General features: G+C 39.4%; 1 protein-coding gene across 1 annotated transcript; it reads right to left on the bottom strand.

Annotated features, from left to right (window-relative positions):
- Nucleotides 1–517: 517 nt before the first annotated feature.
- On the bottom strand, nucleotides 518–26,557 carry LOC139639792 (bis(5'-adenosyl)-triphosphatase-like; the record flags this gene model as incomplete). The annotated part of the gene is made up of 3 exons (XM_071513943.1): nucleotides 518–685; nucleotides 21,774–21,803; nucleotides 26,412–26,557. Coding segments are annotated over 3 exons (344 nt in total), but the record flags the coding sequence as incomplete, so codon positions are not given.

The raw sequence follows: 26,557 nt of genomic DNA, 5'->3' as shown, positions 1-26,557 counted from the left end.
GTCAAGAACGGCAAGTTGAAAATATTAATTCAGAATTGTTCAAAAAGCTGTTTTCGGTCAGAATAGTGCCTAATGACACAATTAAATGTGACTGTGAAATATTCTTAGTATTAAAACCCATAAACACCATACAGTGTTTGAATTCACCATTTAACTTACTGCCTGGTTAGATGAGGTGGTATTGTTTGTGTGATGGGGTGTCTTTATGAATCCCTTAAGGCAGTGATTCTCAACCTTTTTCATATCAAGGACCCCTAATTTAGTCCACATTAGGGCCACGGACCCCCATTTGATGAGATTTTTATTGTCAGATATGATTTTTTCCAGAATTCTATGACTATCTGTATTGTAGGTAGAGAGATAACAGTGAAACTATGATCAAAATAGTCATTCTAAAATGACAAAATAATGAAGTTTAACAATTCATCAATTTGCTGGGGACCCCCTGGAACCCCCTCAAGGACCCCTGGTGGTCCCCTGGATCCCACGTTGAGAACCACTGCCTTAAGGGACATGACTATGATCTGCAGAGGGCGTTCTGCAGTATCTGGGCTAACCCTGGCGGGAAAATTTCACGAAACACACCCCGAAACATCCCAAAAACTCCCCGCCTTACCTCATCGTAGACGCTGTCATTCCGCTCAAAGTCTCCCGCCTTCCTGGGGAGCACGTGGACGTGGACATGCTGAAAGCAAACAAGCACAGGAGACGGTGGGGTTTGTCGTTGGCGATGCCGTGTTACTTGTTCATCCAGAGGAAACAGGTACTTTTCACCTGGGAGTCTTCTGACAGGCTGATCTGACAAGGACGCTTTCCAGAGAGAATCTTCATTAGCGTGGCGTAGAGAAGCCAGAGCAGAGCGCGACTGCCACGCCACAAACCACAGGAGGGTTACAGTGCATTCCGCCAAGCGTGCTACCTGTAGCACCGCAGAGACTCCTTATTTTTATGCTTTTAAAAATTTAATTGACTTTTTTTTTTTCCCCCCGTCCCCCTTCCTGTGTCAACCCCCTCGCTGTCACAAACTCGGCCATCTGTGTGGGTAACTTCTGAGTTCCTTCTCTGCATGGGCGATGCGAGAACGTCCCCGAACGACCGGTTTATCTGACGAACGCGGGCTGAAAACGAGAGTAAAACGGAGAAGATGAATTATTGATAGTTGAACTCTTTTCTCCGCGTTCCAGGCGAGTCTTACAAAAGTAATTAGTGAACAAATTAAGGACAAGACGAGGGTCTAAACATCTGCGGTCTTACGGTACGCATTGTTGTAGTTGTCGGGATGAGCCCACACAGGGACGGAGCCGCTTTGAATTTCAAATGACAGTGCTGAGAAGGGGAGTTTGCAACAATGGCACACGCAGTACAATAAACGGTAAACAATAAAGGCTCTTGAGTGGGTGTGATGGTTTACATAAATGTACACTCTTGAGTGGGTGTGATGGTTTACATAAATGTACAGCTGACAAGGGAGTGTACGTTATGATTATGACATGAGAGAAATGTTGAATAGCCGTCGTTGAGTGCTCGCTGCCATCCCAATATCTTTCCCTTCAATCATCGCAAAGTGCAGTCTTAATAAAATTAAAATAAAAGTTCTTTGAGGTACTTTTCTGTCACATTTACAACATATCACAACCTCACAGAGCGTTTATGAGGAGGGTTAGACTGATATATCCGTTTGCTTATATATGAGGCGGATATTGGCCTTTCATTAATTATCAGATACCGACCAGTCACCCACCTCCGATATGGAGAAACAGAAAACCTGTAATGAAATTTTACTCTTTGCACACTTACTCATTTAATTGTTCAATTATGTGATCTGAAAATCAATTCTTCATTTAAAGGCGGTAATGTATCCCCAAGTTTCCCCTACCCTTAAATCCATGTGGTGGGTCACCCTGCTGCTAACACTACAATCATTTCATTAGTTTGGGTTTCAGTGTGGAATTTTAATGAAGACTAAGTTCAAACAGGAAGACAATTCTTTTGCCTCTCTCTTTACAAAGCAGGAGCCGGATTCACAAAACCTTCTTAAGATTTTTTTTTTTCTCAAGTGCCATTTTTTTTCTTAACTTTAGTCTCAAGAAAAAAAGTAGGAAAAATGCTATTCTCAAAAACAGCTCTTATATATTTTCTTAATTTTCTTCTTATGTTTCTTCCTAAGAACTTACGAATAAATGGTATTCTTGAAATGAAAGTTCTCAAATTTGTACTTGATTTTTTTCTTAACTTTAAGACAGCCCTTCACCTGTCTTAAAATTCCTACAGTGAAAAGGTAAGCCTCTAATATCATATATTTAAACACATTTTAGACAAGTAGGTTATAGTTCAAAGTCTTCATAGGTTCCCCTACACCTAACATTAAGATGAACATTTATTGTAAAGCTTTATTTGGTGTAGGGCCAGGTAGGCCTCTGTCTCATGTCTGTTGAAAATAAGCTAGCAAATTTTACAGTTACCAACAGCAACCGATGTTTAAATCTTTGCTCTAGTTGCCCTAAATAGGTTTTTCCACAATTGTTTTGTAGATGGAAGCACTTTGGGTTGCCTCCTAGCCTTGTCTCCTAGCCTCAATGGCAGTAAGCCTAAAGTTTATTAACCAGAATTAATTCAGGCCCTATTTTGAGAAGTTCTTAAGTTAAAGAAATTTGTAAGAAATGAGACTGTTACAAAGAAAATATTGAGGAATTGCACTTAAGAGCCTTCTTAAGAACTTCCTAAAATTTCCTCTTATGTCATTTCTTAAGAACTATCTTAAGAACACATTGGTGAATCCGACCCCAGGTCTCCGCCTCACAAATGTTACCCAATGAACACACTCGCTTATCTGCCCGGGCTTCCTGTCAGCCAATGATCTTGCTAGTTGGATGGTATTTAAGCTTGCCAACCTGATACATCTACTTGCTGTCATTTTTAGGGTTGAGCCGGTCATTTCATAGTTGGGATCGAAATTGGATTCGTATCCGTAAAATAAGCCCCAATACTCCACTTGAGTCCTTTTTGATTGGACTCCAAAAAAGAAAAAAACGGATTAATTTAGTATGGATGCGATTGCTTTAAATTATAATCCACAATTGTGTGGTTGATTTAGTACAGACCTACTAAGTCAGAATCCATCGGAAAATTCATCTGAACTCAGTAACTAGTAATATAATTCTTAACATTTTAATACAAATGCACTAAACCGAAATTTGCCTTGTAACGCCCCTTCAAATGTTCACAGTAAATGTCAACACAGTTTCCAAATGGAACAGCTGTGGTTTCCAGAATATTCATTTCAATTCATGAGTATTATCCGATTGTGAAGATACTATTTTTACTCTTTCTAAATATTCTTACTAATGCTCTGCAACAGCTGAAATTCTATTGTATTGCACTGTGCAAAGAACGTTGGTGCTGTTGTAGAAAAACACTCCAAGAACAATTTTTCATGTTTCCTTGTGCATGTGTTTAGCTACAGAAGTTAGCTACATAATGTTTAACTCATAATCCATAGCCTTGTCCTGAGGTGTGTGTGTGTGTGTGTGTCTGTGTGTGTGTGTGTGTGTGTGTGTGTGTGCGCATGTGGGTGTGTGTGTACATCATCAAGGGCATAATAACCTAATTGTGGGGCTTTTATTCATTTTTCATTACTACAGCATGATAAACTGTGGAGGCTGGGTGAATGAGTGTTTATAAATGCTACAAACAAGATAACATGTTTGGAGGCGTCTGCTTTTTTAGTATGCATTTTCTATTTAATGAGGTCATTTGCATAATGTCTGCATTATTAAATTTGCCTACCTTGAGGAAAACTTTGAAGCAGAGAGAGAGAGAAAAAAAAACAAAAAAAAAAACACAACATGGCTGCAGAGCTATTCATCACAGGCTTTCCAAAAGGATGCTGAGTGAATGAGGCAGTGGCCAGTGGACAGTGTGTGTGTGTGTGTGTGTGTGTGTATGTGTGTGTGTGTCTGCATGTGAGGACTAGGGAGGGTGGGAGATCAGAGCGGTCTGACTGACGCAGCAGTGTGTGTGTGTGTGTGTGTGTGTGTGTGTGTGTGGTGGATTTCAGACAGTTATATTGCCTACATACGCAGCAATTGCGTAGGCTCTATTCCTGTCTCCCTTCATAAGACACACAGTCGGAGCTGTCAGGTGCCATTGGACTGGCATGTGGAAAGAGTCCTGCAGTGGATTTGGCAAAATCAAGCATGCTGCCATTTCACCACAAGAGGGCTAATGACAGCCTAGACCAGGGATGGGCAACAGTGGTCCATGGAGGGCCGAGAGTCTTTCATCCCAACCGAAAACTACAGCAGCCGATTTCACTGATTAGCGCCCTCCCCTCTGTGTGTGCAGGTGCGCTAATCAGTGAAATCACCTGCTGTAGTGTTTGGTTGAAAATGAAAACCTGCAGACTCTTGGCCCTCCATGAACCACTGTTGCCCATCCATCTATTCTAGGCTGTGATTCATTTAAAGACCCCGGCTTATGATCTGTATGCGCTTTTGTGTCCTCCATGACGCGTTGTACGTAATATCTAACCGCCGACATAGGCAGGATTATGAGACAAAGGGCCGGTAGATCCTGGACCTTTGGTTGGATGGTGAGCGATTCAAGGCTTATTTCAGGCGTTCAGGCTATGTGACATTCGTTCCAAAAAGTTGAGATATTTGTATCTCGGTGCGCCGTGGTCATGGTCAGTGCGCTTTGCGATTGACCTCGCGTTTGCGTGGGTCTGCCGTCCGCCCCCGTTAAAGTGAATGGATTTGAGTGTGCAAAAGACGGCATGTGAACCGGCCCCTTATGGGAGAGAAACTAAATTCTAACAATTACAAAGGAATTACAAGGTGCAAACACATATTATTCTAGGCCTAGAAAACATATTTTAAAGTGCAAAATGCCTCTGATTGCCTACTGACTTGGTATGAGTCAGTGGACCCTATTCTGACAGATCAGGAGTGGAAAACAACATTTTGGGGTCTTCGTAAACCATGACTTTACATTACAATGCCTTTGGACAATAATGCAGAGCTTTACTGCTAAAGCGCTATAGATAAACTGAGGGGAACACTCACTGTGACAGCGCCATGTTGACACCTTCAAAACTAATGTTTAGGTTATTATAGGGGGAATTTTGGGGCTTTGGTAAATAAATAAATGACAAAGCCCTTCGACTGTGGGGCAGTAAATGTAAAGTTAATGACAGCATCATCATGTATCAGGTTCTGGCTCAGGGGCCCCCTGAGCTCTTGGGCCCCTGGGCCTGTGCCCGGTTGGCCCGTTCAGTAATCCATCCATGACCGCCGAAACATGATTCCAAAACAAAAGAACAACAGGATGGAGGAGGGATAGAAAAGCCGGAAGTTTCCTCGCCGACCTCAAAATACCGAGGATGCATCGGATGGAGACTTGACCGACGAGAACGAATCGAAAGCCCCAAAGATTCATTGCGAGAATGCTGCATCACGTCCAAGCAGCGCTCTAGTCTACAGTACAGAGCCGGTTAACAGGTGGGAAAGTTAACAGCTGTGTGTCTTAATTAATCAGTGTGAGACGTGAAGCACACAGTCCATCTGAAACTGTCAGGAAGCTTCTCTGTGCTGACTTTCATGAGAAGAACGTTCTCCCCAAGGACACAAGTATCTTCTTGGTGTTCCTGGACTTGATAATCAGCCCCCATGAAATGACATCTTTACCTGCTTGATTTGATGCATTTCCTGTTGAAACAGGATATTGGGGCGGGACATAACGCAAGGAGGGATCGTTCAAAAGTCTAAACCAATGGAATATCAGTCAGGGATTTTAGTGCTTCAAATGCGCAATTCTTCCTCTACCACCTTCTCCTTCCCACATCGATGTCATACATCTGCATGTGACATGCCAGGTGATAGCCAATCAGAGAGCTTGTTACATCCCATGGCTAATTTGCATCGGTTTACCTCGTTTTACCAGCGCAAGGCCCAAAACGGAAAGGCTAAATGGAGAGGCTAAATGACTAAGCAAATCGAATAGCTAATAGGAAAAGGAAAAGCAGTGGGGAAATGGAAATGCAAATGGGAAAGGAAATTGCCCTTTTAAATGCCTGATTAAAATCTGTATTCTTAATTCAATTTGTGAATCCAGTTATTTATTTCTCTTTTTAAACTGCATTTTCAAATAAATTTTTAAATTTTTTAAATTTATGAATTAATGAATGTATTTTTAAATGATGTACTTATTGACTGTTTTATGGTTGTTTTTGTAAATCCCTTTTTAATTTGAACTATTTATTGATGGATTAATATTTCATTTGTAAATTCTTTTTATAATTCCTATTTTTATTGCCCATTAAAATATCAAATAATGAATTACTTTGTAATTTTGTCTATTTGTTCATAGATTCGTAAATTAATTTGTAAACAAATGTATTAATCCCTATTTTTATTGTACAGTTAGTTGTTAATTAATGAAATGCTTTATTACTATTTCCGTGATACTTGTGGTCCTCCATAGGTGTTCCCATGGTTTGAATTTCCACTGGCTTACATATGTATTTCTTTCTCCATTCTCTGATATTGAATCATTTGGAAATATAGTATGTAGCAAGATTGGGGTGGCAATAGCCTGCAGATAAGAGAAGTACCGGAAGAACAACCACTAGTTTACCATCCTCAGAATGTAGGGTGGGGGAAGCAAGCAAGCACTTAATCCTCTGCTGCCCTTAAGCAAGGCATTCAACTCCAGAGTGGGCTTTTCTAAAGACCCGGTGTCCGGTAGCTCTTTCTGGCACACAGGAAATGATGCGTTTTCCGGTTTGTTTGGAATGAAGAGAAGAAGAACTGGGTCGTTAGCATGAGCGGCGATAGCCACCATGGCTGAACGGACAAAGAGAAGAGAAACTCAGACCTGCATCAACAGAAAATTCAAGGTAAAAGATGCCACAGTAATGGACACACTGTTTGATTGACAGGTGATCTCTGGGAAGAAACACCACAGCAGTGAGGACCAAAGATGGAGACACATTTTAAAAGAGATGGATTTCGTGGATTAGCACTTTAAATAAGGACTAAAATAAGCACTAACTTGCTTTTTAGAGCTGTACTCCAAAGGTTTGTGTCCTTCACACTCAGCCACAGTGTCTTTCCTCTCTTATTGTGTTGCCTGATTACACACTTACAGATGTTGAGGCCATGGTTCACTGTCGGTCCTACACTGCGTCCTTCACTCAGGCTCTGGATGGACACCTCCCCAGGCTTTATTTCCCGTCGATAATTAGTCAATCATCCAGCGCTTGAAGATTACGCGCACTCAAACAGAACGTCCTTCATGCAAAGGTAGGCACTCGCCTCCCGTCAACCGCGGTGATATATAGAGGTGTCACAGGAAGTTGGCATATTTGCTTAATGTGTATACAAGATACCTGCATGGAACTGCGAGGTGTCACACAGAAGCCAGTGGTGCACAGACAGTTTTTCCAAATAATCAGACCAGATGTCTCTTAATTAGTCTGTAACCGCGGAAACAAATGGGCAAAATGGCTGCCATATCAATTTATGTGACTTAGGTGAAATCTAGTCAGACAGGCAGACAAATATACTTTGTCATAAACAGCTGTGTTCCCCATTAATGGAAAGGGGGGGGGGGGAGAAGAAGCACTGGTAGATCCAAGCAGGGAGCTCTAATTAGCGAACAGAAGAGGGAGGGAAAGCGCCTTCCCACAATGCCCCGCTTTCCTAAGCGCAAATCACCTGAAAGCGTGGTGAATTTCTCCAGCAATTCACAAGAGGATCTACAGTAGCTTGTTTTGGTGGGGTTCGGTTTTCATTGTTTTGTTTTTTTTGTAATTTTCTTATTCAACTCCGTGGGGAAATTAGTCAGGATGAGCAGCTGCTAAAGGGATCCATGCCCATCATTAAGCACCGTAGCTAGAATATGATGGCTTCAGGGTGGTTTAATAACTCCGACTCGGGTTTATTAGCAAATAAGCTGGATAGAATACGTATGAAGAGGGTATAGAAGTTTGATGCAGAGTTCCCCTTATATTCGCAGGGCATCCATGCATCCTGAGCCTCCATTCCAATGTCTGGGACAGCAGCTAAGGAAAATGTGAAAGTAATGAAAATTAACTAATGACTGAATGAATTAATGGATGAATTAATTTGAGTGCCAATGTTTGAAATTTGTGGCTTTTTATCATTGTAAGTGATAAAAAAAAGACACAAGTCTATAAGTCTATAAGAATAGATTTGGCTCTTATTGGGACCTATTGGGTCCAACACAGGAATGGATGTAGAACCAAAGAGACGTTTTGAAGGGCCGGAACGAAAAGTCCATTTAACAAACATGAGAAACCAGCAAAAAGATCACTCTGAGAAATAAGCCGAGATGGGCCTACGATTACAAAGACATGTGAAATGTCACGGTCGTCCCTGAAGACAAGCTGTGTCCGTTTGATCTTCATGAAATGTCCAAAAGTGACAATGGCGATCCAGATGAATCCTTAAAGGAATAGTTCACCCAAAAAATGAAAATGTATGACCCAGAGTGCAATCATTTGGCTTCAGAACACTTGGATTATGCTGTTTGGAGTGATTTTATGTGTTGTTGTTTTTTTTTTTGTTGTTTTTTTTACCTTTTTGGAACTGTTAAAAAACTCCATTCACTCCAGTTGTTTTGGAGCAGGCTTTGTAATCGTAGCCACATGTAGACTTATTTGTCTGAGTGATCTTTTCAAATTTTTTGTTTGTTTGTTAAATGGATAAAAACATTTCCTGTGCAATTTTGGTTAGGAAACCAATATCTTTTGTTAGAGTGTTGTAAGCCAATAGAAATGTTCAAATGATTCATATGAATTGAACCTATTCAGAAAGTCTAAGTGTTCTTGTGATACTAGCACCTTATAAGTCCATCCTGAGAAAAGCATACTGACTGCTATAACGAATAGAATAGTGCAGAATAAGGTGCTCATAAGTCGTTTGTAATGAGTAATAATGAAACAATGCACTACTAATATGCATGGTAAAAAGCAACTTATTAATAGTCAATGTGTTCCCTAATCTAAAGTGTTACCAAGAGAATTTGCAACAATGAATTTAGGAAAGCAGCCCCAAAAACATACATGCTAGTCCTATGCTCTGATCCAGGTTATATGTAACAATGCTATTGTTTGATATCCATTCCATGTTTCTTTCTGTAATGAAAGATCCTTATATTTATGTCACCAGAATGACTTGTCTCATTTGTGTGCTGTTCACTTCTCTGTGAAAGTGAAAACAGCAATTCACGACAACTGAGAAAAATACAATCCCGTGGGTTTATTCAACATAACATTGACTACCGCGCGCATATTAACTGTGATCATCTTTATCTATGATGACTGAGATATAATAGCCCGGCTGGCTCGCCAAACAAGCAGGCTCCACACACAGCCCCTCCACATGATGAATCACCAAAATCACCCTACATTTTCCAGAAGACGAAAATAAACTCCAGTTCCATCATTCAAAACACAAAGATTTGTCTTCTGTCTGTGCGACTCCAGGCAGTGAGTTTATAAGAGTGCATTTGCCTCCATAGCCTGCCTCTCTCTTATTCAATCAAAGGACCATTTTTATTGCCAGCGCACAAGCACCTGATTGCAATAACCCACTTGATAGATGGGGGTGGCCCAGCACTGTAGCAGGTGTGCTATATGCGCTAGATAATCTGTTTTCATAAAAAGACCAGGCAGGTCCCCAAATCAAGAGTTGCTGTGTGCTCAAAATTACTTGATAAAATATGTAGATTATTTCAGTGAGTTAAGGATCAGTGGGAAATAACATCTTCTCTATTACTGCGTTTGATTCAGTGGTTCCCCGATGTGCTTCCCCACTGCACCTCTAAGTATAGGCCCTGACAATAGGGTGGGCGAGAGTCGCTGATATTCCGATAATGCTAAAATATAACCTACCCGCTGGTGTGAATCTAATTGAACCCGAGCAAAAAAAAAAAAAAAATTTATTGCTGTTTGACCTTGTTTGTATTGCCAGATGAAAGCCATTTCATCTCAAACAATCTGTAGATGAAAAATAGGTTATGTTTTGGAAATGGAAAAATAAAGATCTTTTAAAAAGACATCGTTCTCTTAGGGCATACGCTGGAGATTGCTTTTTTTTGGGGGGGTGGGGGAGCTAGGTGAGTCTGGCCAAAATGACATTTTTGCTGCATAACTTTTCCTTTTATCGTTGATTCATGGATGGGTTAGGGCAGTGATTCTCAACCTTTTTCATATCAAGGACCCCTAATTTAGTCTACATAAGGGCCATGGACCCCCAATTGATGAGATTTTGTCTCTCCGACTCAAATCTGAGAATATTTTTGTTGTTAGATATGATTTTGTCCAGAATCCCATGACTATCTGTATTGTAGGTAGAGAGATAACAGAGAAACTATGATCAAACTCTAATTGTGTTAACTTCTTGAAAATGAAATAATGCTGAAGTTTAACAATTCATCAATTTGCTGGGGACCCCCTGGAACCCCCTCAAGGACCCCTGGTGGTCCCCAGACCCCCCCGTTGAGAACCACTGGGTTAGGGTACTTTCTATGAAGCCTATGTCTGTAATACATTATAAATAATCATACTTATAACACATTATAATGCCATCATAATGCATTATAAGTACAGTTATAATCATGCATAGACAGTTATAATGTTTTATAATCTTTTTCATTTAAGTGGTAATGAAAAAGCATTATAACAGATTGTAAGTAATGTGTTTATAATGAACATTATAACTGTCTATGCATGATTATAACAATCCTTATAATGCATTATGATGTCATTATAATGTGTTATAAGTATGATTATAATGTATTCAGGGTTCCTACACCTTTTCCAAAGTCAAATTCAAGCACTTTTCAAGCATTTTCAAGGTGCATTTTCAAGCTTTTCCAGCACCTTACAGCTGTGGTAAATTACATATTTATATACATATATATATATATATATATATACTCAAAATGATTATTTCACTTCTTCATCACATTAAATCAGATGTTATAATACAGTATATATTATATTATTGAATTATAATTATTGATGCTTTCATGTGTAAGCATCACTTTAATGTTGCAGCTGGAAAAGGTTGGGCTGATTTCCACTACTTTATATACTGCTGGGTATCTTACAGTAATCTATAATAATACATCACAATTTATTAGTTGATAATATTTTGTATTAATAATCTGAATCTGCAAAGTAACTAGTAACTAAAGCTGTCAAATAAAGATAGTGGAATAAAAAGTACAATATTTCCCTCTGAAATGTAGTGGAGTAGAAGTATAAAGTAGCATAAAATGGTAATACTCAAGTAAAGTATAAGTACCTCAAAATTGTACTTAAGTACAGTATTCGAGTAAATGTACTTAGTTACTTTCCACCTCTGGGTGGTATAGTATAGTAGTAGGTGGTGTAGTATAGTAGTAAGAGATGATGACAGGACAACAAGGGGGGAAATGAAGCAGAGTCTGTAACTTAGTTTACATTTCTGAACTATGTTACCGTTAACATTATTAGCTATGTCATTTAAAGGTAATGTTAGCTGTTACGTTGCATATTCCTTAAATGAACGTGCCGTAATTGACATGCAATACTAGTACTGCCATATTGTATCACCCTCCATCCCTCCCGAAAATCTACCATCATCTATTAGCCTGCCGCAGTCGATTTTCCAGTCCTTTTTGCAGACTTTACAGAAGGTCCTCGTTTCAACCGTGATTTGTATTTTTTCGTTTTCAAGCCGACGCTCATTGAAACGCCGACCTCCCGGCACGTCGTCTGTTAGCCTCCCACTCACCGTCCCATCAGAGGGCAAGCATCAAAAAACACTGACACACACACACACACACACGGGCAGAGTGGCAAGCCAGGCTCGAGCGGAGTCGTCCTCATTTTTTGTGTGAAAAGGCAAAAGCAATTAGGCTCTCTCTCTCCGACTTATTTTTATTTCTTTATCTAAAAATCGAACTATTCAGTCAGATAGTGATTTATTATTAAAGTAATACAGTTAACGGTACAATTTCAAGCAGTTTCAAACACTTTATTCAAAATCCAAGCACTTGTCAAACCTTGAAAACACCACATTAAAATTCAAGTGTTTTCATGGATTTCCAGCACCCGTAGGAACCCTGTGTAATATAGACACTGGCTTCATAGAAAGTGTTACCGGGTACTTGTGGCTGATTTAGTGGTCAGGTAAAAAAAGCAGCAAGAGCAGTCTAGGAGCAAATTTATAAACGGTCCTGTCGCAACAAACCTATCATTATTCAAATGTGCAGAGGGGGGATATATTTGGGAACGTAATTTGGACTTGATTGCCATTTTTGGTTGCTTTCATTTTGTTAATGGAAGTGTGTGCATGTGCAGTGGTGGAAGAAGTACTCTGATCCTTTACTTAAGTAAAAGTACCAATACAGCAATGTAAAAATACTCCATTACAAGTAAAAGTCCTGCATGAAAAATCCTACTGAAGTAAAAGTACATAAGTATTAGCAGCAAAATGGAGTTAAAGTATTAAAGTAAAAGTAGTGGTTTGGTCCCTCTGACTGATATTTTATTATATATGACATCATTAGATTATTAATACTGAAGCATCAGTGTGTAAGCAGCATGTTACTGTTGTAGCTGCTGGAGGTGGAGCTACTTTGAACTACTTTATATACAGTTAGCTAGTTTAGTCCAGTGGTTCCCAACCTAGGGGTCGGGCCCCTCCAAAGGGTCACCAGATAAATCAGAGGAGTCGTGAGATGATTACTAGAAGGGGAAAGAAGAAAAAACTAAGTTCTGATACACAAATGTGTTTTCAGTTTTTGGACTTTTTTGAAACCATGTGAGGTTTAGAGGGAAAAATCACTATTTGGTGGAGCTGTTGACAACTCATAGACATCTGAAATGTGACCCGACTACACACTGCTTTTTGTAAGACATCAAAAGCCAAAAAGGTTGGAAACCGCTGGTTTCATCTTTAACAATGTGTTGTATTTTAAAAGCTTGTTATATTATCCATTGTGTCAAATCTCCATCTGAAAAGTAACTAAAGCTGTCAAATAAATGTAGTGGAGTAGAAAGTACAATATTTCCCTCTGAAATGCAGTGGAGTGGAAGTATAAAGTAGCATCAAATGGAAATACTCAAGTAAAGTACAAGTATCTCAAAATTATACTTACAGTAAGTACAGTACTTGAGTAAATGTACTTAGTTACTTTCCACCACTGTGTATGTGCATTGAATGATTGTGTCTAACATGCTGTGTGAGGCTAATAAGCATGAGGTGGGAAGAGGAAGGTGAGAAAACCAAAAAAAAGGAACAGCAAGGCGCATGGGAATAACAACAGCATCCAAAATCATCTATACTCCATAGGGATATTCCCAAAGCTGAATACCACATTCGGCAAAGCACGAATAATACCTTTTAAACAAATATTTGTCTTCAATATTATTTGGACATTTTAATAGTGCAGTCGTGGAGAAAACATATTTGACTGACCTTGACTGGCTTTTCTCAAGGAGGCGAGGTTTGTTTGTGCTCCACAGTCAGTCACTCAGATGGAGAGAGAGAGTTGCTTGTTCATACACTTTTTGCTCGCTCCGGGAAGAGTCTAATTATTTTAGAAAAAGTATCAGCTTGGCTTGATGCCTCCTGCTTGACACTTAACACTAAGAAAACTAAGTCTATCTGTTTTTCCATTAAAAAGCTACCTGCAACAGAATCCTTGAATGTCAGAATTAAAGGTGAGCTCATTGAACAAGTAACAGAGGTGAAGTATGTAGGGATGTCCTATGGTTTAACTACCTGGTCCCAGGCCAGCCAGTCGGTAATTAAATCCATAGAGTGTCTGTACAATCGGGCCTGGAAAATCTTAGACAAAAAGCAAATAAGATACCATCATTGCCGCATTTTAAGTAAATACAAGATGTGAAGTTTTGCAAACTTTATTGATTTTCATTATGTAAAGCTTGTGTTTAAATGTTTAAATGGACCTGCTCCTCAGCCTTTCTGTAAATATGTCATGAGACTACAGAGCTGCAGCAGATCCACCAGAGCAGCTTCAATTGTAAAGCTTCATTCTGCAAAACATCGTTTGCTCAGACAGCTTTTTCTGTGAAAGGAGCAAAGTCCTGGAACTTGCTACCTGATCTGAAATCTGCTGCAAACTTCACCACTTTTAAGAGAGTTACCAAATCCTGGTTCATTCAGCAACAAACCTGTACTCATGTCTAGTTTTCTGTAGTTATGTTACTACTAAATGTGCGTTTTATGGTATCTTGTTGTACTCAGTTTACCTTTTTTTCCCCTCCTTTCCTCCTTTTATTAACCTTGTGCTCTATTGTATCTTGCTGTACTCTGTTTACCTTCTTTTTACCTCGCTGTTTTAATCTCTTATTCTCACAAAAGCCCTTCTAGGGACGGGTGTTGCAAATTAGCATCCGCTATAAACACTATGATACTTGCATCGGATAGCTGTTCTCAGTTTGTCTGTGTATATTGTATCTGTCCCTATCAAATAAACTTGTCCCGTGGGTCTGATCTGCTCTGCTGATAGACTTTGTGAGGGTGACTTGGTTTGACAGGGAGTGGATGAAGGTCTGTTTGGCAGCACCTTCATACTGCGAACATCCTGTTCCACCCAAGCGACCAAAACCACGGACAATGCGGACACGGAGGTAGCAGCAGTTCCTCTATCGTCTGCTAGAGGCTGGCTCTAAAAAGACTCCAAACTGCCCAACTCCATGCAAGTCAAAGGGCCGCAACCCAACTTCTTGCAAAAAATATAAAGTCAGTCCATTTTTTCGACAAGAGGTTATGATTTCTAATGTGTGTCCTTATGGAGATTTTCAAATTAATTGTGTCAGTAAGATAGAATGGATCTAAAACAGGGTTGTTTGCCTTGTGATTGACAGGTCGCCGATTATGGGCCAATAGCAGCCTGAGTTCCACCCTCAGCCTCGCTTTGACTGCTTCAGCTCCAAAACATGGCACCATGGCGGCCACCGTAAACACAATCCCCAGGCTTCAAAACAGTCCTTCAGGGGCCGTATCCACAAACATCCTGAGAGTCTCAGAGAGTCTTATCTTAGCCTGAAATTCCTTAGCGAGGAGTCCTAGCTTAGGAGTGATTTAGGAAAGTTCTCAGAGCGATTCTGAGCAAGGAATGGACAAGAACTTTTCTCTCAGTGAGGAGGTGTGGTCGACCCCGTTGCTAGGTGTGATGCTCTCTTTTGGACGCTGTCATTGGTTGATCAAGAAAAATCAACACGCCTCTTTTTGTCATCCAGAATGAGCACAAGGAATCACACAAGATAAAACACAATGTACTCAATATTAACGCATGGTTTGCTTATACTATCAAAAATAAAATCAAAATAGAGCTCATTGGACAAAATCTTTGAAAACCATACGACCGGTACTTTTTAATACTTATACGGTCCTCACAGGTTGACGCATTCTGCCTTTAGTTGGGCGAATGCAGTAATGTAATTATACTTTACTAATTTGATGTTAAGATTTGGTGAAAATGGCTCAAGACTCAGTAGTATTAGTATAATTTATAGACTATATTGGCAAGCCTATATGAATAGGATTTTTGAACATGAGTATATTGCAGATGATGCGGATGTGTGTCCCATCAGTGACCAGACCAAGACAATCCGCAGCATATAGCCTAACAACACACTGATTTGCAGTGGATTTCTAATATACAGACAGTTCAGTTTTAACTTGCGTTCAGGCTGTGTATTACAAAATGCGGCAGATTATTGCAAAATGCGGGTGATATTACATAATGAAGAGAAAATGTATTATGTTTTGTCGTGTTATTACATAATGCGTTGTTACAAGGACTCTCAGAATTTTTTGTGGATACGGCCCCTGGTCAGCAACAAAGTGTGGGTACACTGTGGCATGGATGGGTTCCGGCAGGATGGATCCATGGATTGCTACTGTTAAACATGTCTTGCCAATTCTAACATTTAGTGGAGCAGTAACTGAACATCTAAACCGTGACTGCGTGCTTTATACTTGCTTTATTCACAAGTGACTCACTATCACTTAATGCTGTTTGCATTGACGCAGAGGTTTACTTAATGAAGTGGCCCCTCAGTGTATTCTGTGGTAGATGCTAAGAGTGTATTCTCTCTGGTGGACCCTCTACGAAACCAAACCCCTTAATTTTATCCCTGAAGTGTCTTTCATTTCTCCATCACATAAACATTATTTATCCATTAAAATAATATAGCTTTAAAGAAGTAAGGTTAGCATCATGTTTTTTTTTTTTTTATTTACTCATGGGTCGATTTGTGGAGACACTAGAAACTAAAGAATCTTTCATGCCTTTAATGCAGGTTTACAAGTTATTAATGAGTTATTAATGGAAAGTTCCAGTCTCCCTGAATTTCACATTAAATTAGAAAGTAAGCAGTCAAACATTAAGGGGTGTTTAAGGTGGTTTTGATGGGGTCTGCTCCATTAATAACTCCCTTAACTCATTTTAAGGAGATTTTGCATGAATTAAGGGGTGAATTCATGTAAATGTAAGGGTATTTTAAGGGATTGCTGGTTCGTAGAGTCCTGTGAGAAGTAAGTGTACATTACGAGCAGAAAGAAGGAAGAACTGTGTGACTCAGACCTTTTGAGGTAGTGCTAAAGAAGTCAGGGCTGAGAATCATACGCCGACTTCGAAAATTGGACAGCAGATCGGTTCTCCCGTCAAAGTTTATTAGAGCGCAGACGCTTTGAAGCATTTTAATTTCGGAGCTTATACTCGGGCCCTTAAACAGAGCGCAGACGTAAAACAGCAGACCCGAGGACTCATACTTACAGAGGAAATAAGGTTTTTACTGGCCCACAGCACAAAATGACTATAATATATCTGCAGGGGTTGATAGGGTTGTTGATCACTCCCAATGACTCAGCGAGTACTTGGCCAGCTGCTGAGATTTTCTGGCTTTCAAACACTTCTCTGTTTGCTTTGCTGGTTGCCAGTTTTCTGCTGTGTTCAGGTCATATCAGAAGAAGCGGAAGAAGAGAATTCCGTTGCTTCAGCTTGAAAGGTTTTTTTTTTACGTGTTTTCTGAAATCCAAAATCATTTGTATGAATTTAAAATCAACCATAAATGAACTACAGCAGATGTTTCTCGGTTTTCATAAGTATGGTTGATTGTATTAGTACGGAAGCCTAATGCATTCACTTGAGAAAAAAAAAAATTTGCCCTGTTTTTCTGAATTAATGAGATAATTATCTCAGAAAAACAGAGCATAATAAAAAAAAAAAAAAAAAATGCTCTGTTTTTCTGAATTAATGAGATAATTATCTCAGAATTCTGAGAAAAGTTTTCATGGAAAAAAATTATTCTGCTCTGTTTTTCTGAGATAATTATCTAGTTAATTCAGAAAAACAGCATAAAAAAAAAAAAAGAAATTCTGCTGTTTTTCTGAGGTAATTATCTCGTTAATTCAGAAAAACAGCATTTAAAAAAAAAAATTCTGCTCTGTTTTTCTGAGATAATTATCTTGTTAATTCAGAAAAACAGCATTTAAAAAAAAAAATTCTGTTCTGTTTTTCTGAGATAATTATCTTGTTAATTCAGAACAACAACAACAGGGCAATTTTTTTTTTCTCAAGTGAATGCATTACGCTTCCGTATATTAGTGTAAATGTAAGTGACAATTTCGATTTTTACAGCGGACTGCCGATATCTGTGGATGCGCTGCTGTGTCTCCACAATATGTGATGCTGGTGGGAGAAAATGGACCGAGCAAAAAATCCCACATATCCTACTTGTAATTACCACAAGCAGGTTGAGGTGAACGATTTTTCCCAGTCAGCAGTTCACATTTACAGAACATCCAATATGACTGAATGCAGCACCATGAGTACTTGGGCGGTCTAAATTAGACAACATATAACATATCTAATTCCCAAATATACTTAAGTTTCAGGCAATGTATATGAACTGAAGCTACATTGAGCTCTACAGTGAAGTAAATGTCGAAATTTTGAACACAATCGATCGTCATGATGGCAAAAACCAGGGGCCGTATTCACAAAACATTTTATCTTACCACTAGGAGGACTCCCAAATAGCACTAAAAGTTCCTAGCTGAGAGTTTCCTCTTAAAACCTATTCACAAAGCTGCTGAGACCAACTTTTACTAAGGAATGGGGAGAAATCTTAAGCTAAGAGAAAGGGCGGGGTTGACCTCGTTGCTATGGATGATGATGTCGTGTTTCATGAAACAGTGATTGGCTGATAGGGGATGGGTCTCTGTCAGTGAATTCATCCTAGAAATACTGTAGGAGGTATCATGTTGCCATATTCAAATAAAGACTTTAAAATAAAAAAGTAGGCTAAGTGTCACTGATTTAACATGAAACAAAGAATAATATACTGACTAGTCAAGTATATGTGCAGCTAATTGTCAGCCTCTTGCATGTCTGGCAGCTCGTTAAACAATTAGCAGATATATAAGCAAAAATACGCATATAAGCAGCCTTTTAATTATCAGACTAGAATACCCATGGCTGATAGTAAGACGTGTGACTCTACATTGTGCAAAGGAAAACAAACTGGATGCGAGAACAGCTCCTACTTCTCGCCCAACTTGTGCATGAAAGGAAGGACATCATTAAAGGGAAATTTGGAGTCGGGATAACTTCAAAAACCAAAAAAAGAAGTGTGGGAAAATATATGCTTGCAAATGAATTTTCTCACTTCTGTCCAGAACCACTGATGAGTGTGAAAAGCGCTGGTGTTCTTTGCAGTCTCAGGCAAGAGCTGCCACAGGTAAAAGGACATTAGGCCAATTTTTTTTCAACTACACTAGACCACAATGTTTTATTCCCTATCATTCAATGTATTTAGCCGATACAAAAATGAGCATTAATGTATTTATACATAAATGAACCTCGCTATACACGTCATCGCAGCTTATATTAACATGTAATGTATGATTCATAATCATGTAATCATAGCTGCATTTTCCCTGTGGCCAAGTAGCGTAGAGTTGTCACAACCTTGATCTCCGGTGTTGTTGGGTTGTTTCTGTTTGTTGGTGAAGTGGCTTGAGCCATTTTCACCAAATCTTAACATCAAATTAGTAAAGTATAATAACATTACTGCATTCGCCCCAATAAAGGCATAATGTGTCAACCTGTGAGAACAAGTACAAGTATTAAAAAGTACCGTTCGTATGGTTTTTCGGCTTTCATCCTTTCTAAGGTAGGCTACCGGTATTTTGATACGGCTCTCTCTCTCTCTCTCTCTCTCTCTCTCTCTCTCTCCCTCTCTCTCTCTCTCTCAGTGCATGAGGTTTGGCCTAGATGCTCTCTCTCTCGGAGCGAGATCAAATGAATGATTCGTAATTGATATGTTATTCGATAGCCTCATTTTTAGTAATATTCATACTGGTTTAAATAAACAATTTGATAGTATTTCCCATACTTTGCTGAGCAAGAGTTTTGTGCGAAAGGAATTAAAGGCCTGTCCCATACAGACGCCTGTCCCAAATATAGGCCGGTTGAGTTCAGTGTTTGAAGCAAATAAAAGCCCGGGCTGTTAACTGAAGTTTTACGGTACTCTTAGACCAAAAATTTAAGAGTCATAAAATTAGGACTGACACGCCCATTATTTTTAATCTCCTAAATCAGCAAGTCGGGAGCTACTTTTAGCCTCAAGATGTCTTGTGAATACGGCCCCAGGTTGAAAAGAACCATAATTATCCTTTAAGGTTCTCACTGATGTCGCCGCAGTTACTCCTGCTCCCATTGAGGTCATAGATGACTTAACGCCCCTTTAATCTTATCCCCTCTTTCGCTAAATGAAGCCGGTGTTGGCCCGGGCGCACCGTCCGTTGAAAAAGAACGGTCATAGGTTTGACAGTTAACCTTTTGTCTCGCAAACCCCTTGGCAAATGAGATATGAGAGAGAGACCTCTATTTTCAGGTGCGCCCACACCTGATTGGGACCTCCGCTGTGTGTCCGCCTGTCTGACATTTACCAAGTTCAACTGTAATTAACTTTTATCCGCTAGAAATCCTGTATTTAGATAAGGGATCTCAAGTGTAACGTGGGTGCGAATAGGATTTTGGGTGTGAGGGTGGGTGGGTGGGTGGGTGGTGTTAGCGGTGGTTACTCTGTCAAAGCATATCCATTAAAAAACAGAGTGAGACATTTTTTGACTCATATTAATGGGTGGCATGTACTGTATGTTTTCTAAAATACTCTACTGTAGCAGATCTCAATTATGATGTGAGTCGATAATAATAATTTTCGTTATATAGCGCTTTTCAAAGCAAGGTTACAGAGTGCGTCACAAAACAAGATAAAAAAAACCCAACAGAGTTAAAAAAAAAAAAAAAAAAAAAAAAATATGTAGTAAAAGGAAGTAGGAAGTATTCAAATAAGAGAATAAGACAGGGATAAAAGGGAAAATACAATAAGAAAAACAAGATATGAAAAAGTAAAAGAGAAGGAGTAAGAGTCGTGCTAAGAAAATGCCTTTATGTAAAAGTTTTAAGGAGAGACAGTTGATATTACAGCATAAACACATTAGAAACACATTTAAAGGAATAGTTCACCCAAAAAATCTGTCATCATCTACTCACCCTCATGCCAAATGAAACACAGGTGAAATTTGTTAGTCCATATAACACACAGGGAGGTTGCCAGCACAACTTGGTAGCAGCCTTCTCCAAAACAACTGAAGTCAATGGGGACCTGTTCTTTAGAGTTCCAAAACAAAAACAGCCAAACAATCACACTGTGAATAGAAAGACCTATACACCATTATTTGTTGGAAATCAATCAGCTGTAGTTAAGATTTGCACTAAATGATGGTGTAAATATACTGTAGGTCTTTTTGGAACTCTGAAGAACTGGTCCCCACTGACTTCAGTTGTTCTGGAGAAGGCTGCTATGGAGATTCAACTGGCATGAGGGTGAGTAGATGATGACAGAATTTTCATTTTTGGGTGAACTATTCCTTTAAGAAATGAACATTAAATGAAAATGAAATGAAATTAACAGTTCCCTGGCGCCTTTCACTTCACTACCATAACTATACTATAATATATTCTATGGTCTCTTTCATGTAAATATGATTGAAACAGACCGGGGATGGAGCCCTCCTCCCTCCCATGACTCACATGGCACCATTAACATTTCAAGACTGTTCTTCAGGTGACAGCCATAACTGTATAATTAAGCCTCCATTCCATACGCAATATGAAACGTTGGTTTTAAAAGGACATAGCAATCAATGTGCTGTATATTCCGTGGTGATTAGCATTAAAAAGGAGGATAGAGTGTGCGATCAAGCGGTGAAAACATATAGGGTCTGGGAGTCGGAGGGGAAGGATTGGGGGACAAACACCTTTTTTTTTTGCATTTACATATCCTTAGCACTATATTTACCTGATGCTAAAAATAGTAAGGGGACAGTGCAGTGGGGAGTGAAAGAAAGTTATTCAAGGGCAAAGTCGCAGTGGCTGTTAATTATTTAGGCCTTCTCACTTTAAACCTATACGGAACCTCAATGGGTCCCCCGGCCTCATGTGCCATAAGCTCCACGCCAAAAAAAAAAAAAAAGATTTAAACAAAGTCTTTTTTTTTTTTTTTTTTTTTTTCTTGAATAGATCTCTAAATAATTCAGCCATGCCAAGAGTTTAGCAGCCCCGCAAATGAAATACGATGATTATTTAATAGTGTATAACTGTTGCGGAGGCCTCATGGCATATTTAAAAGGCGGCTTGAATTATTAAGTTCTCACCTTCACGGTTTGTCCAGCTTCGGGGCCGTCCTGGTGGGAACAGAAAGAGGTAATTAGGAAGAGTTGGGAATTCAGAAATATTCCCATTAATAATTCAGCGGAGATTTTAATTTCAGATGAACCGCGGCACCTCGCTTCTCCTCCTCCATATGAATTTGAAAAAGACCCCCCCCCCCCCCCCCCCACCAACAAAGTTTGCTTCATTGTCTCTTTTGTCCTCTGACATTCATTTTTCAACAAAATTGCATTCTCTCCCTGTCACACGGCTGTTTTTTTTTTTTTTGGCGGCACAATTACGACTTCAAGTATTTTAACACTTTGTTTTTTTTTTTGTTCTCCAACTGTCGCATTAAGTGTGATTAAAATTTGACGAGATTAACACTTTGTTGTTTGTCAGCAGAAGGTGACGATCAAAAAAAAAAAAAAAAATTTGCATTGTTCTCGTCGCGCATCACACATCAGCGCGGCGAGACAAAATAAAGAAATAAAAGAAAAAGTCCAAACCGGCTCCGTTGTTTTTTTCGAAGCGCCCGGGGTTCAGAAAACATGTAAAAAAAAAAAAAGAACAATAGAGCATCTTGTCACCGGTGGCAACATCATCCAAAAAAAAAAAAAAAAAAAATCATTTTTCAAGAATCCTCCAGTGAGGTTGATTTGTGTGATATTATTTGTCAGCGGAGTGGCACACCGCAGAGAACAATTGCCCCTCCTGCAGAGAGTTCTCCTTTAATGCGATGGCTCGTCTTCCAACACTGTAACCCGGGAGCTGTCACAACTAATCTCATATCATCACTTCTCATCACCTCCCCAAAGTCAAAGAAAATGATATCCAGGTAAAGATTACTCGCTTCTTTTTTGGGTTTTTTTTTCCCCTCTCCTAACCTGTGAAACGATTTTCTCTGACAAGGCCGCAGAGGCGCACTAGGTGCTATTTTGATATTAGCATATATATCGCTGGTTATGCAGAACAGGCCAGGCAGTGTGTGATGAGAGCCTGTCTGGGTGTCAGAGTCGGTGCTGTATTTAGCTTCCTTCACAGGCAACAGCACAACTGATCCGGGCTCAGCCACCGGCGGGCCTGATTTTTTTTTTTTTTTTTTTTTTTTTCGCTTTGTCGGCGAAGCGCACGGTGCCTCGCCTCTTTATTCCTGTAAACCTTCCTCTGAACAGAGAGTATGATTGAGAAATTGGGGTATTGAGACGTACTTCAATCACTCAATATACTTCAAAAATGTTTGTGTGATTTTCAAACGATTGAGCGAGAGGAATAAGTGATGTCACAAATATCTCCCAGATGAGAATGCTACAAATCACCTTAGCACAAATCTGGGGTTATCTTATTTTGAAGAACATATAGGCCAACAAATCTGATTGTAAAATATTTATTTTCAACCCTCTGAGGAACCTATTTTTGCGATTTTGGTAGATTGGCACTTGTTTAATACTTAAACACTATTGCTACCCCCTCAATTCTGACATCCTCTTGTTCAGTATAAACTCAGCTACAAGTATATTTTATCATAAAGTCAGTTCAAGGGATAACATAGCTGCCAGAAAGCCTTAAAGACAAAAAATAAAATAGGCAAAATGGCTTTAGAAAATACACTTAAAGTATATATTACAACAAAGTGACTGTCAACAAAGAGAGAATTTTCAATTTGAGTCTGTTGTACAAGCAAAAACATATTCACACAAACATCAAAATAGGATTTTTGTTATCGTATATTACAACTGCAACCCCGGGGTGTCAATCCTGCCTTTGAGAACTTGATGAATGTAACATCAAGGCCATTAACATTACAGAGAAATGGCACTGAATTTTAGATTTCATAACCATGCCCAGCAACACTCGTTTCTCCCAGGGCACTTCCTTATTTAAAGCATTTCTCACATTGTTGCTTAGCTGTTGTCATTTCTTCTGTTAACGCCCAGCAGTTCAGAGCAATTCCCATTGACGGTGAATAGGTGTTATTGCACTACTTGTTTGGAAAGGTGACTTATGCATCGCATCACACCACACGTTCCTATTTTACATTACATATAAGGGCTAATACACGATGCAAGAAATGATTGCGGGGTAAATGGTGTTGCAAACATCAAGATCTGATTGCAAGAGAAAGTTGGTCGTTAGATTTATTGAGCCTGAAAATCAGATAATTTGCTACTTCAGTTGAAATTCCTGATAATATTTTGAGGCATGCTTTTGCCCATTCATTTTCTTAGATGTAAACTAAGTATATTAGAAATGATTGCCAAAATAGGGGGGTCACATGGGTAAGATGTCTTAGTGGCTTTATTTCTGAAGCTAAATATTTTAGAGCCAAAAGCCATATTACATAGACTTTAATCATCAGACCTTAATATATCATACTGTTAGAAACTGTTGTATCCACAGTGGTGTGTGGTGGGTAATTACTGAGATGAAGTATATTGTTTTCAATACAAGAGTGTGTTTTTCATGCTATTATTGTATATATACTTAAGAGGAAATGGAATGGAAACATGCCCTGACATGAGGTAAGTTGTCACACGTCAAGTATTTCCGTAATAATCTTTTCTTCCAGTAAATTATTGAAAATGTAAAAATGCCATTTCTTAGAGAAGACCTTAATCTAGCTAGAAAAATAAATATTGTATCTCAGTAGTAAGGCACTACTGAGAAATACACCGATGAGTAAAAAGTGTGACAACATGCCCTGCTCTCCCCTACACTGAATACACTACTCAGCATATTTGGCATTCTGTATGTAATCCAAACACAAACAATGTCAGCCCAGTCACACTATGTTGCCGTCATACAATATGGCCTGCGACCTAGGAAAGCTCATTTTGTCTTTGTGTTTGCCCATTGAAATGCTAAATTATTATCACAACATCATGAGTTTAGAATCCAGACTTTATTTATAAATATGTACTTGAATTTAATCTTATATGTGATCATTTTTCAAGTTGATCTTACTCCTGATTTATAAAGAATATCTGAGACTGAATAAATTGTTTACGCTTGTTTAAAGTAGTGCACCTGGGTCTCACGCACCTGTAAATATAAATCGCAAATGAAGAAAAAACACATGAATTTCACATGCGGAAAAATCCCACGTGAAGACACGTCACATCACATGGGCAATATGTGGAACACGTGCTTTGCACACGGGAAATGTGTGGTTTTGGAACCTTTTCATGTGCTCCATAACATGTGATAACATTATTACATGTGATACGACATGTGTACACATGTATAAAACATGGGAAATTCATGTGTTTTTTCTCTTAAGGCGTCAATTTGAACGTATGTGAACGGTTGGCCTTGTGAACACAGCCCAACAATCATTATCCTATATTTAAGCCAGTACAGCCATAGTTGAATGACAGTCGTTTGCTTATTGTTGAGGACTATTTATAGGACATCTGATCCTGTTTCTGTATAAATCCCTGGACAGATAGAACGTGTCAGACTATAGCGTCAGACGCACCTATTGTTCTCAATGGCTGCAGGCACCTAGAGGTGTTAAGTGGCACGTCAGAACAGTTTGACGCAGCTCCCAGCTGCAGCTCAGAACTCAGTTCAATTTCGGAGCGTCGATGTGGGGAACAGACCACCAAAATACAGCATTTTCTGCCATCCGTGAATTGCAGGAGTGAACAGATGATCTTCTATTTGTCCTGCTGTGTTGATGAATCAAATCTCCCACATGCAGTGTGCACTATTGGCGTCGTATGCAGCGCATCAAAAGACGCATGTCCACTGATGCTTCCTATCCGGCAATGATAAGAAGCCAACGTTCTGTCACCTATGACTCTGTTATGACTTATTTGGTGTTTCATTATAGCTCATAACACAATACAGGTGTTGCCATTGACATATCTTTCTGTTTCTGTTGTCAGATTATTATTATTTTTTTTAAAATCTGTGGGCATTTGCCTGTTTGCTTTTACTGTTTTTATACTGTGTCCTTTTGCTTGCTCGCTTTTAATGTTTTTATCATTTGTTTCTTGTGCTTTTGCATGTGTTCTCTGTAAAGCACCTTGGGTTGCCTTTGGGTATGAAATGTGCTATATAAATAAATTTGCCTTGCCTTGCCTTGCCTTGCCTTGCCTAACTGGCTAACCAAGGCTAACGGTAATTTCTGTGCTGTTAGCATTTTGTGACCCTCGATCAAATCACTTTTTTATAGCCCGGCAGTCATCTGACAACAGAAACAGAAAGATATGTCAGTGACAGCACCTGTATTGTGTTATACACTATATTGAAACACAAAATAAGTGATCATAGACAGAGTCGGACGCAGCACAAAGTTGGCTTTTTAACATCGCTGACAATGGTGAGAACCGATCTGTACCCTGTGGAAGTACGTCAACCATGTTTGTGAAAAGGGTCTATACGAATTAAAGCCACCATAGGGAGTACCTCAACATAACCAGCAAGTGATGTAAACCTGAGGTAGAGCTACAACTGTTTGCACATCAAGTTGAGGTAGATAACAAATAACTGATCACTTTCTTGCGACCTTTTTAAAGATGAGGCCCCAGCTCTCGGCCTCTCTCCCACCCGCATTCCCTGCATTTCCGAATTCAACTCAACTGTAAACCGAGGTCAAAATAATCTCTTTGAATCACGACTTGGGTTTTGCGTATTACCTGCATGGCGATGGTAAGAGAGGTGGCATTGAAGTGCTTCTCCACCAGGGTGCCGACTCTCTGTGTGGTGCTGAATAAGTCTGCGAGCTCATCTGGGCGAAGGTCCCGGAAACGCTCCACTGGCCTCAGCGGGCACACCAACACAT

This window comes from Centroberyx affinis, unplaced genomic scaffold (assembly GCF_046629955.1).
Source record: "Centroberyx affinis isolate AG114_WGS23_722 - 3 ecotype Tasmania unplaced genomic scaffold, CSIRO-AGI_Caff_v1 ptg007717l_1, whole genome shotgun sequence".
NCBI lineage: Eukaryota > Metazoa > Chordata > Actinopteri > Beryciformes > Berycidae > Centroberyx > Centroberyx affinis.
Note: the sequence above shows the minus strand (reverse complement) of the source record. Positions and strands in the feature narration are given on the sequence as shown.